The 12925-nt window shown below is 53.7% G+C and overlaps 1 protein-coding gene across 1 annotated transcript; it reads right to left on the bottom strand.

Annotated features, from left to right (window-relative positions):
• Positions 1 to 911: 911 nt before the first annotated feature.
• On the bottom strand, positions 912 to 11421 carry CDCA4 (cell division cycle associated 4). The gene is made up of 2 exons (XM_081829801.1): positions 11294 to 11421; positions 912 to 3476 (listed from the first exon to the last, which is right to left on the bottom strand). The coding sequence occupies exon 2, from the start codon at positions 3468 to 3470 to the stop codon at positions 2742 to 2744; it is 729 nt and encodes a 242-aa protein (XP_081685927.1). The 5' UTR covers positions 3471 to 3476; positions 11294 to 11421; the 3' UTR covers positions 912 to 2741.
• Between the last annotated feature and the right edge of the window lie 1504 nt (positions 11422 to 12925).

The raw sequence follows: 12925 nt of genomic DNA, 5'->3' as shown, positions 1-12925 counted from the left end.
CGGCAGGAGCAGCTGTGTCAGCGAGGTGGGGACCCCCAAGCCGGAGGCCCTGCTCGGCCGGCCGTCCTGAGCGCACGGGTTCTCTGAACTGCTCCAGGGCAAATGGGCGCTGCAGCCACTGAGCCTGAAAATGTAATTTTTAAAGAAATCATATAAAGACACAAGGTACTTGTTAACCTTGAAAATAAAACTGCCAGTTATTTCACCAGCAAAAGACGGATTTATCTGGGAATAACAGAGTTTCAATGCAGGACAAGCAAGCTACGGAAAAACCCGAGAACATCGCACAGGAGGCGCTTTTCTGGGGGGCGGGGAGTGGGGCTGTTGTAAACGGAAAGGCCGTTGGAGTAAACTGAGAGCTCATAGAGGTTTCTCATTGGCTGGGCTGGGGCAGTCTCTTATTGGCTAGGCTGGACCACCTGTGATTGGCTGAGCCGGGACTGTCTCCCATTGGCTGGGCTGTTGCCGGGGCAGGAGGAAACCTTCCTTCGTCCTGCTGGGAAGGTAACATAGTATCCATGGGCAAGGGGCGTGTCTTCCTGTTGGGTCTGCTGTGGTCAGTGAGTGGGGGGCGGCAGCGCTGCTCCTGACGGCCTCCTGAGGCCGTTCTAAATGAGGTGTCCTTTTACTGATTTTTCACACTGCTTCAAGCTTCTTGTTTATTAAGACACATGGACTATTTCCACGAGGAAAAAGTACGTTCAGAATCTGAAGGAAGCCGTCCGTGGAAGTCTCAGCCTGCTGCTGGCCCCTCCAGGGCACTGTCCCTCCCCCCGGCCCCACAACTGGGGCAGAAGCGGGTGCTGAACGTCGAAGCCTGTGTGGTTGGCAAAGTGCCAATTTAACACATCCAAGTGAAACAGATAAGCCACTCGAGGATTATGTTGTAGCTGATAATGAACACATTTCCATTTTGTTTGCTGGGTAATTTTTAATAAAGCAATGGTACATGGCTGATACTAAAGAAAGGTCTTATGCAGGAAAGAAAACAGACTGTTTTGGCTAAAGGCTGGGTAAAGAAGAAAAAGCGCGAGAAGCAAGAGATGGGCAGGGGTGGGGCGGAGAGTGTAGGCTTACTTGTAAACCAGTGAAAAAATAAAAAAGGTGTGGGTGTTCCCAGTGTCCAGGGCAGGGTCACAGGCAGCACACAGGGTACCCCAAAGCTCACTTCCGCAGCACTGTTCCGCCAACCCCACTGTCAACCACCCTCAGGATTGAGAAGTCATACGATGATGAGTGTCCAGATTTAATTCTAGACTTCACCTCACGGTTCTGTCCCAGCACCAAAGCAAGCGTGGGCACTCTCCAGTCCAGCGTCCTTTCCACACACACCTGGCACACGGTGGCCTCTGTGCACACCAGCCCAGCAAATGTGCGTCCAGCAGCTAGGCTAGTGTTGACCTTTTTACCAGTAAAATGGGTTTATTCAGGAATAACAGAATTGCAACCTGCTACGGCAGAACCATACGCAAGTCCAACAAACAAATGAGAGGAACATTATTTATGGAGAAAGGAGGAAGCTGGAAGGGCTGTTTGGAACGTAAGTGCACTGGAGAGAAGCGGGAGTCCTGGGTGATGAGGGCTTGTCTCTGGCTGAGGTTCTGGGGCCGGTAGTTTCTCGTGGGAGATGCAATGTGCACCTTTTCCTGTGGGGCCTGCAACTGACTCTTTCCTGTTGAGGATTCTTCTGTTGGGTCTGTGATTGACAATCCTTGATGTCCAGTGGGACGGAGTGAGAGCCCCCTCTTCAGGCCTCCCCACTCCATTTTAGTGAGGTTTCCCTTGATTAATGTCCATACCAATCGGAGGCCCTCTACAGTGGTGAGGCACGCTGGGGGGCAGCATCTTCCGGGGAGAGGCCCATCGTGCTGGGAAAAACCACACAAGCGGGGCCCAGAGAGTCAGATCCTCTGAAGGCACCGCCTGAGACACCTGGGGTGCCCACAATCTGACCGAGTGACAGGATCTGACCCTCGCCTCCAACATATACATATAAATAGGCATAAATAAAACCTTCTGAAATCCCCACGTAACTCTAACGAAGACAGGGCTGGCACAGCAGATCTGGTAATGACACTCAAGAATAAAAGGTGGGGCTATGCAAGGTGCTCTAATCGTCACAGAGGACAGGAAAAGGTTCACACAAACGTCAAGTGAAAATTCATGACCTGGGTATGCTACATGGAGTGAAGCTTCATGTAAAAAAAGTCCTTACTTAAACCTTAAAAAAAGAAATACACCAACTGCAACTGTTTAGGTTATAAGTTTCTAATGTAGCAGCAGAAAATGTTTATAGAAAAAATATACTTTTAAGAAAATAGCTGAAAAAATCTAAAAAGATAAAAGTATAAAAAGTTTAAAAAATATATCTTAAGACAAAATATTGCCCAAAACATGTAAAACTTAATTTAAAAAAATTCACCTATCTAAAGTTAAACCAGGCTGGATACAGAGCTGGCAACTCGAGCCCTCCACAGAGCTGCAGCAGGACAGAGGGGACGAGTGCCCAAGGCCAGCGGGATGTCAGACTGGCCCAGATGACCAGCCCGAAGGAAAACCGCCTAGCCCCCTTGGGGAGAAATGGGAGAGAGCAACTGGATGCTGTTCTGGAACGTTCCCCTCATCACAGACAAACCAGGTGCTGAGCCCGCAGATGCAGGGCAGCAAGCATCACAGGCCAAGCACTCCGGATGCCTTATGAATCCATCCGCGACGTGTCCCATCAGGGCACAGCTGCCCTCTCAAGTCTCCACCAGGATCTCCACCGCGTGGTCCAGCTCACCCAGATCCGACCTGCAGCTGGAACTGGGAGGCGGCGCGGTCGTGGAGGAGAAGGCCTGGAGCCCGCTGCCATGGCCCGACTGGGTGCTGCCCACCATCCCCGTGAGCACCGCGTCCAGGTCGTAGTAGGAGCTGTCCACGTCTGCAAACAGCTCTTCCACAGAACCAGACGTCTTATTCTCCAGCGTTTCAAATATCTGATCCAGGGACTTCTGAAAGCCTCCTCTGTTTTCTCGAGAGCTGTCCACTTCCCAGAGGCCGCTCTGCGGGCTCCTCAGGGCCTGTGCAGACGGGACCGTGGCAAGTCCCGGAACCAGGTCTGGCGTGTGGCCACCTCCTGCGTCAGGGGCAGGGCGCTCCCCCTCCGGCTCCCGCACCGAGCGGCACAGGATGTCAGTGGAGACGAGGCAGTCCAGTGGCGCCCGCCCTGCCGCCTGGGGCGCCACCGCGTGCCAGGCCCCGTCCTGGGTCATCTCTTCCTGGATCTGCCGGACTGTGTTGGCTATGAGGACCGAGCGGCAGAGGTTGGGCTCGACCAGCATGTGGCACAGCTGCAGTTTGACCAGGGACATGTCCAAGAGCGACTGGCGCTGCAGGCTGTAGGAAGGCGTGGCCTGCGCACCTGCCAGGCCTCCTTCCACGTCCTCCCCGTCCTCGGCGCTTTTCCTCTTTAAGCCTCGTGCAAACATCGTGCCCTGTGGAAAGCAAGGAGGATGCCATTTAGCACATTCCAGAGTCCCCAGCAGACCCTGCCCGAGACTCAGTCTGGCAACTGTCAAAGGCGGGTGTAGGAGGGGGCCTGGCTGCGGTAACGCCACCGCTGGGGTCCCGGGGGCACATGGAGCTCCAGTTTCTGCAAGGGAGGGCTCTGACACACGACAGAGCTCTAAAGCACTCCCTGCCCCCATCTCCATCAGAAAAGACAAATGGACTACAAATACAGGAAATACACTTGTACAGAGCAAGGCTGAAACTCTACACCCAAATTCTGGGCATTGGTGCCTACAAGGGAGGAGAGCATGGGGGAAACGGGACAGGTGCTGGCCTGCCTGCTGCCCCCCAGCCTGTGCCCCCAAGCTGACGACCAGGGGTCCCCGCCACGGGCAGCCGTTGTCCCGTCAGGGCTTTCCTGCCACAGCCCTGCCGAAATGTGCCCCTTGGGTCCAGAGGGCCAAAGCCTTCACAGCCCAGGGTCTTGGCAGCACATCTGGCTGGGGAGGGCGGGGGAGGAACGACACTTGGGCCGATTCCCTAGACAACTGTGTCCCCCCTCCTCCAAGGTACAGCTTGGACTCCGCCTCACTGGGCACAGGTGGGGACTCCGAGGCCAGCCGCCATTCCAACCTGGAGGACCAGACACCTTGGGGCAGGTTAGGATGCACCTGGAGGCTCTGGGGTGGCACCGGTCTCATATACCAGAGCAGGCTCACTAGATGTCTGCTCTCAGAAGCCAAAACAGGAGCAAACTGTTCTTTTGAACTGATTCTAGGTTGAGAGATCTCTGGAGAATTAAAAAGCAGAGCAGGAAGGGTCTGGGGCCCCAGCTTGGTACCTGCAGCACCTGGCCAGGCACCAGGAGGGCTCCGGAGCCGACTCTCAGGGCATACCATAAGCAGCGTGTGAGGTCTACCCTTTCTAGAACAAAGGTAAGCCTTAATGCATCAAGTTTCTCTCTCCTCAAGTTCATAAAGTAGCTAAACATTTTTATTTCAAGTAACTTTTTAAAAAAGATTTTATTTATTTATTTGAGAGAGAGCGAACCCAAGCAAGGGGAGCAACAGAGGGGGAGGGAAAAGTAGGCTCCCCACCTGCCCGATGTGGGGACTTGATCCCAGGGTCCTGGGATCATGACCTGAGCAGAAGGCAGATGCTTCTGAGCCACCCAGGCGCCCCTTATTTCAAGTAATTTGAGTTATTCATAAAGAGGATTAGTCTTTTAAATTTGTAAATTTTTAGGTTTTTTTTTTTTTTGCTTTTTTTTTTTTTTTTAGAAAAATCAATCCAGTGGCTCTCTGTGACTGCTGCTGGCCTATTACTTTGGTGTGCCCAGGGGCCCCCAGAGAACCAGGCTGGGGCGGGGGTGGTGCCTGTGCTGTCCGCACTCAGGCCCCCGAAGTTCTGCACCCCCGCCAGGAGCCCCTCTGAGGACTCACTCCTGCCAGCCCCACCGTTAGATAGAAAGAGAAAGGACCCCTGTCCCTGGGGTTTCCTTTCGATGTCATAGATCTCACCCCCATACGTTTAACATTTTAAGAAATTTTTAAAATTAAGTGACCTTGGGGGCATTTATCCCAAAGAAATGAAAGCCAACATTCATGCCAAAACCTGCACAAGAATGTTCCTAGCAGCTCTACCCACATAATGACCCAGTGGAGACAAAGCCCAGCACCAGGGAGCGTCTGACACACTCGGGGCACCGGTCCCACACTGCCACTCAGCAGGAGGGCAGCGTGCCCCAGAGACACCCACACCTGGAGGGGTCTTAGGGGAATTATGCGGAGCGAGAAAGCCCATCTCAAATTGTTGCATATGGCATACATTTCCAGAACATTCTAACATGACCTAGATAGGAGGTGGGTGTAGTGGGTCCATGAAGCTATGCTTGTGCTCTGACCGCACAGAACCACGTGTGTGCACATAGGATCACTCAGCTCTATGGTCACACGGAAGACACGTGTGTCTGCATGTCCATTTAAATGTCAACACTGTAGCTCCACGTCATTTCTTTACAGTGGCCTGCGCATCTGTAGTTATTTCAAACTAAAAGCTTTAAAACACTAAGTGACTGTAGCTTATTCCCCTCCCAGACTACTTTCCCCAGAACAGCAAACAGGTGTGACTTACCAACTCTGAGGCCTGAAACCACCGCCATTTCTACCGGAACACCGGCCACACACTGACTTATCGACTATTTTTAAACAAATGAATAAACAGGTTTACCACCAAAACACATGAAAAAGATTTCACTCACTACTGGTAGCAAAGGATTCAAGGGTTTTGTTGTGGCTGCAAATTCAACTTTTACAGAAGCTTTTTTCTGTCAATATTTGTGTAAAAATCACTTGCTTAAAACTGATGAGTATATGAAGAATTAATATGAAATTGTCAAACTACAAGATACACTGTGTTGGGGAAAAAAATTAAGTCTTCAGGGTTCCTCTGTGGCAAGTCACTTTACTCGTCTTTTAGTACCTCTTTTCAACCAAATCTAAAATCCCAACTCTGTATGACAACCGATTTAATTTAGAGCCCAACGAAACTCACTCAAATAACATAATGAAGCCCAAGTTACCAAGAGAATGACTCAGAGCCATCCTTTCTGCGAGCCCTGCATAGCGAGGTCGGTTAGCAACACCAGGGCCGCTGGGAGCAGCGAGAGACCCACAGCTCACATAGCTCAAGACGCCACGCCAAGCACCCAACTCCCTGGGGCCCCATCTCCCTTTCCTCGAGGAAAGCCCAAGACATGAGCTTGCGCGTGGTCAGTGCAGCGGGAGTCTCCCGCACCAAGGCTGAATTCAGGGCCTGCCACAGCTGCTCCTGTTAACAACAGCCCGAGACAGCACTAGGAACACAGCACATCAGGAAAAGCCTGGGGAGGGCCCCTGTTAGTATTTGCTTTGAAAGAATGAACATACACAGGGTACCAGCTAGATCCATCCAGGACGCCAACCCCTAACCTGCAGCAACCAGCCAGGAAAATTAATAAAGGCAAGCCTCCTAAAATGGAGAAGCTAGAACCGGGAGCCAGTACCACTCATGGCAATGACAGCCTCCCCCCCCCCGGAAATACGCACCCTGCATCTCCCACAGGAAACCGACACCGCAACTCAGCCAGTGGGAAACCCTCAGCACCCCGAGCTCCCGCATTTCTCCAAGGGACTTCGTTTCCTCCAGCTCCCTCCTTACTCGCCTTCGTTGGATTTGCCTATGGTTTCGCCGGAGCGTGCACGTCCTGTTAACCTTAGAAATAAACCTACCAGTTATTTCGCCAGCAAAAGACGGATTTATCTGGGAATAACAGAGTTTCAATGCAGGACAAGCAAGCTACGGAAAAACCCGAGAACATCGCACAGGAGGCGCTTTTCTGGAGGGCGGGGAGTGGGGCTGTTGTAAACGGAAAGGCCGTTGGAGTAAACTGAGAGCTCATAGAGGTTTCTCATTGGCTGGGCTGGGGCAGTCTCTTATTGGCTAGGCTGGACCACCTGTGATTGGCTGAGCCGGGACTGTCTCCCATTGGCTGGGCTGTTGCCGGGGCAGGAGGAAACCTTCCTTCGTCCTGCTGGGAAGGTAACATAGTATCCATGGGCAAGGGGCGTGTCTTCCTGTTGGGTCTGCTGTGGTCAGTGAGTGGGGGGCGGCAGCGCTGCTCCTGCCGGCCTCCTGAGGCCATTCTAAATGAGGTGTTCTTCACTAATTTTTCACCCAAATAAATCCATTTTCGCTAGTAAAATAACTGACTTTCATTTTTAAGATTAACACAGACCAGGAAGTCAAGACTTGTATCTCCATGACAACCCAGGAAGCCGATGACGTCTGTAACAGTCACCCCAAGGGCCCAGGGCTTCATCAATAACCGATGGCTGCCCTAATATTTGTCCCCACTTCCTAGAAAAATCCAAACGTGCTGCCCACGAAACCACAAGGGCTGCTCGCCTCCCCAGCCTGCAGCCCCCATCAGGGGCCCTGGAAGCCGGTTCCAGCCGGCAGTGCTGCCACTCCCCTGCCTGTCCCCAAGTGTCTGTCCGCAAGCCAGGAGGTGGCCCACTCCCTGGCTGCAGGTGCTTCCAGTAAACAGTCTTTGCTCTTCTCCCACAGGTGCCTTCATTGGTTTCCGCAGCTTACTGTACATAACCGGGAAGAGCATCAGAAAGTACAAGACAAAAATCACTGTGACCGACCCCTCAGAGAACCAGTTAGGACGCGGGTCCTTCCTAGCATCTCCCTAAGCAGGCTCTTCTCTGTGCATGAGAGCTCACTGCGAGCTCTGCTTTTCTTGCTTATCACACTTTCCACCACACGCAAAAGCTGACCGTCACTTCCGATAGCCTGGCGGTGACCCTCAGGTATAAACTCACAAGGAACTGAGCCTTATTCCCTGCCTTTACACCACTCACGATCTCCCCAGTTAGTGATGCTGGGTTCTGACTCTAGGTTCTGATATTGGCAGTACTTGGCTCTGCAGAGGTTCTACTAGGGCAAAGCAGGAGCATTTGTAAGGCACGTGATACACACCATCAAGCTGCTCTCTAGGAAGGCGCCATCAATTCGCCCTGCACCAGGCTTTTCTGTAGGGATTTTTTCACATTTGCTGCTAAGTTCCTCTCCACTGTAGCCATTACCCCAGCTCCATCTTCCAGGCCCCTGCCATTAACCTGTTTCACCACCCTGGATGTAAACATTATTTTCAGATTCAAAATAAGCAAGTCAAATGGGTAAGCTGGGGTGTGTATGACAATGGAACACTACCCAGCAAATCCACACCGATCTGTGCAACATAGGCAAACCTCAGATACTATGCCTAATTACAAAGCAGAAACAAAGAAATAGGTACCATATGATTCCATTTATGTGAACTTCTAGAAGAGGTAAAGCTAACCTAAGTTGTAGAACAGCAGAACGGTTACCAGCGGAGGAGTAGGGTCGTCAAGAACTCCCCAGGATGATGGAAATTCACCCCATCTAGACAGGAGCATGGTATTTGTCAGATTCCCTGAAATGCACCACTAGTAACTGCTCGTTGCATTGTATGAAATAAATGATACCTTGATTATAAAGAAAATACATAAACAAGTTGATGGCGGGGGAGGCCACCACATTAGTTTAAATCTAAACCATTTTAGATATTGCCTCCCCTGCATCACTAAGTGCTTGGATCTCATTCCGCATGCTAGGACAAGTATGTTCAAAGCCATTCTAATTATTCCCTTCAAATGTCCCAAACCCTGAGCAACTGTTAATTTTTGTTGCACTCAGTACAAGAAAATGCTGGCAGACTTAGGACTTGAGACGGAGTAGCTCAAGGTCAGCGCATCCAATCACGCGAGCCCAGGTGCTGTCACCAGAGCCGTGTCGGGGTGATGCGCCAGGCTGAAGGTGGCCGGTAAGGATCACCCTCCTCAGACATTTGTGTTTGGGACCAAGTCAGCACAGAGTACGGTTCTGAAGGCAGCAGGGGTGGGCACACATTCCCCCAAGCACAGCTATTTGGGCAGCCCAGGATGGTGGTCTGGGGTGCTTGACCCTTCGAGCACAGCACACAAGACCCCACACTTCCCAGGCTGTCGTAACTGCAGAGCCTGACTCACCGTTCAGTTCTGAACAAAAAAGCGTTCGGTATTACGCACCTCCATCCACTCCACAGATGGCCGGAAGGTCTTACAGAGTTAAGTCCCATCAACCCCTCAGGGTTAACAGTGTTTCGCTCAAAACCCTCCAAAGTCAGTGGACAAACAGGCCATTAGTGCTCAGCTCTTGGTCAGAGCACAACAGCCTCCAGACCAAGGGCTGACCAAACAGAGAAAACTGGAGAAGACAGAAAGACTGAGGGTCCCCTGTGGTGGGTGGAGCCAGGGAGGGGCACTGTGCCGGTCCCATCAGGGCACTCCCAAGACAAACTGGACCCCGGCCTGGCAGATTCCCCACGGTTCACGGCAAGTGGCCTCTCCCTCTCCTGCAGCTGCTCTCACATCCGGTGGCCAGCAATCCCCAGACTCCAAGCAGAAGAGCTTGGAGAGCAGGAGACAGACTCGGCTCTGACCTGACCTGTCACCACGACCTTCAGCCACCACCAAGCATGCTCGTGACACTCAGGTTTTTCAGGCAAATCCACGTGAACTCTGTTTCTGTCACATGATCAGACTGTCTCTGAAATACCCCATCAAAGGAAAACGGGAAGACAGAGCAAGTGTGCCAAAGTCTTGAGAAGGGCTGCTTTGGAGTCCACCTGTGGGGGTTCATCTTCACTGTCTTGAAATCTCCCTTAAGCTATTACTAAAAAGTGCGTTTCAGGTACTTTTGTTACTTGGAATGAAATACACAAGCTTTCTCTGCCTGGAAACATGTTCCCTTAGGAAGCTGGAAAAAACTTCCTAGCCCTCTTTCCAAGATAAAACCTGCCATTCTTTCTAGAAAAAGGTCATAACTGACTTCATTCTGAATTTCAACTTCAGCTGTAAAACATGGCAAAATTTGAAAATAAAGTTATGTGCAGAAAGTGTGTAAGACATTAAACTTAATTTTGTAAGCAGGCATTTTTTCTCTTCTTTTAAAAAACAGTTAACTCAGTCCTGCTGTCCTGTGCATGCAACGCAAGGGTCACCAGAAGAGGCAACGGAGTTGGGAAACCCTCCATTGGGACCAGAGCATCTCCCAGCAAACTATTACCTGGTAAGCTCTTTTCCTGGTAATCCTGTTTTGCAGACAGTAAGCTTTTGAAAATGTGGAGTTAAGCTTGCCTCGGACTTCTGGAAGAGAGGTTCTGATACTTTTCCTAGTGACAGCACGGCTCCCTCCCACACACCTGAGTGGCAGGGCAGCAGGGCACAAGGAGCCCATTGAAGATGGTTTACCAGTCAGGTCTGGGAATTCTCCTGTCCTCACTCCCCACTGCCCTCCCCGATGTCCATCTCCAGGGCACTGGGCAGCTTCAGCTGGACTGCACAGGAGGCAGGCAGGGCGGGAGACCACCCAAGGCTGTCATCATTTGCTCCCCGATATTCCCTAGCCAGCTTAAAGAGAAGTTGGGTCCACTCGAGTACGGGGGACGGAAACCATTGCAAAATATCCTTAACGTTCCTTTTCAATCCTTAACGTTCCTTTTCAAAGCAATTAAAACCCAGAAACAAAGGAAAAGGAGCCAAAGTGAACACTCAGAGGCCTGCAGCCCGCAGCAGAGACCGTGCGGCCCTCCAGGGTTCCAGAGAACGGTGCCCCTCCATTGTGGAAGGCGTTCTAGTACCAGCAAAACCCAGCTTCGCTCAAGGACTTAGAACGCACCACGCACTCAGTGCCAGGAATGCAGAGCAGGACGAAGACCCGGGAGCCCGGGCACCACAGGTCCCCGCGGAGGGGGGAGGGCGCGGAGGGCAGTGCGGGGCCCTCTGGTCGGCGCTGGAAACACCGGCCGGCCGCACGCGGGGCTCGGCAGGCGGCGCCGACCCGGGTCCCAGGTGGGGAGGCGGAGGGGCTTCCTGGGGGGTCGCGCCGCAGCCCACGGCCCCGGCTGGCGCGCTTCCCCTTCCAGGGAGCCCGCAGCGCGCTTCCAGCCCGGGGCCAACCACGGCTCTGAGCTTCAGAGAGAGCCGGACAGCCGAAGTCCGGGCTGTGGCCGCACGACCGGGAGTCCCCGGGCGCCGGAAGACCCGCCAGGCCGGCCGGCCGGCCGCCCCGCGTCGCGCCCCCTCCTCCGCCGCGCCTCCGACCCCCCCCCGCCGCGCCCCCCGACCCCCGGGGCGCCCAGGGCGGCCCGCCTCTGCCGCACAAAGCCCGCCGCCCGCGCCGCGACGCTCACCTGGCCGCCACCGCCGTCTGCGCCCGCGCCGCCGCCGAGGGAGGGGCGGGGCCGCGCGGGGCGGGGCGGGGCCGGGCGGCTCCGCGCCCACAAAGGGTCGCCACGGCGCCGGCCCTCCCGCCCGCCGATTGGCCGAACGCGGGGGCGAGGCCTCCGGTTCAAACCGCGGGCGGGGCCTGGCGCGCGAGTTCCCGCGCGGCCGCGTTGGCCGTTGGGGCCCGCGCCCTGGCCACCCCGCCCCCGCCCGCTCCCAGGTCTCCGCGCGCGGCCTCAGCGCGCCTGCGCAGGGCTAGCGGGGCGGGGCGTGGCTTGGCGGGAGAGGATTGGGAAGGGAAGGCGGGGCAGTCAGAGCGGTGAGCTGGAGGGGAGGGGACGGGATGGAAGGGAGGGGGAGAAAGGGAGACGGACGTTAGGAGGGGGAGTGAGGGTGGGAGAGCGGTGGGCTGGAGGGGAGGGGACGGAGGGGGTAAGGAAGGGGAGGGGAGGGGATGTTAGGAAGAGAAGGGGGGGTGGAAGTGAGAGCAGGGGGAGGGGAGGGGAGGGACGTTAGGAAGGGGAATCAGAACAGTGGGCTGGAGGGGAGAGGAGGAGGGGGCAGAAGCTCTCTGGACAGCCTGGGGTCAGTACAGGGACTTCCCAGGTTTACATGCAAGAAATGAAACCGGGTGCCTGGGTGGCTCAGTTGGTTAAGCGACTGCCTTCGGCTCAGGTCATGATCCTGGAGTCCCTGGATCGAGTCCCGCATCGGGCTCCCTGCTCGGCGGGGAGTCTGCTTCTCTCTCTGAACCTCCCTCCTCTCATGCTCTCTATCTCTTTCTCTCTCTCAAATAAATAAATAAAAAAAAAAAAAGAAAAGAAATGAAACCATAAAAGTCCAAAGCAGGGGAGGTTTCTTAGAAAATAATTTCTCCAAAGGTCTTAAGTAGAATACAGAATCCTGACTCCATTAATTCAAGCAACATTGCTTGAGTGCAGGCCAGGGCTGCAGTCCTAAGCAAGTAGAAGCCTCTCTGCTCTGTTGTGTCATGTGCTGGGGCTATGCACCAACCGAAGGGGTAAGTGGTGTTGGGAGAGGCCCAGGTGAGGTGGGCTCCCTGTGCAGACACCAAAGGGAAGGGACTAGGCTGGAGAGGAGGAGCCCTGGGATCTGGGGAAGGTGACATGGCAGGGGTGGGGGATGGAGACCACTGGACACTGGACGCTGGGCAGAAGAGGGGCAGGTCCTGAGTGGGGCTTGGAGAGCATGACTGCTAAGATCAGATGTGGGGAGTGGAGGGGGAGAAGTAGAAAGTCCACCTGGGTTCCTGCAGTGCTGGGGGTGGCACAGATGATGGGCTGCGACTCGCACAAATGTAAATGTTCGTTTGACAGTGGGAAAAAGCTGGGGGAACTTTTGTTCCTAGCCATATGCCACACGGATTAAATTCCTTAACACACAGATACCCTGCAAATGAAAGCAAGATGAGCAAACCAATAGAAACTGGGCAAGGGATATTAACACAGTTCAAAGCAAAAGAGAGAAAATGCCCTTCCCTGGTGGAAGGGCCTTCAGCCGGGAAGAAGAGCCACGTGTGTTCCAGCTGTCAGACTGGCAGAAATAAAAAATATTCTCTGCAGTAAGTCTGTCTTCCA

Source organism: Leptonychotes weddellii, chromosome 9, assembly GCF_054177405.1.
Source record: "Leptonychotes weddellii isolate Sample4059 chromosome 9, ASM5417740v2, whole genome shotgun sequence".
Classification (NCBI taxonomy): Eukaryota; Metazoa; Chordata; class Mammalia; order Carnivora; family Phocidae; genus Leptonychotes; species Leptonychotes weddellii.
This window is presented reverse-complemented; position numbering and strand designations above follow the sequence as displayed.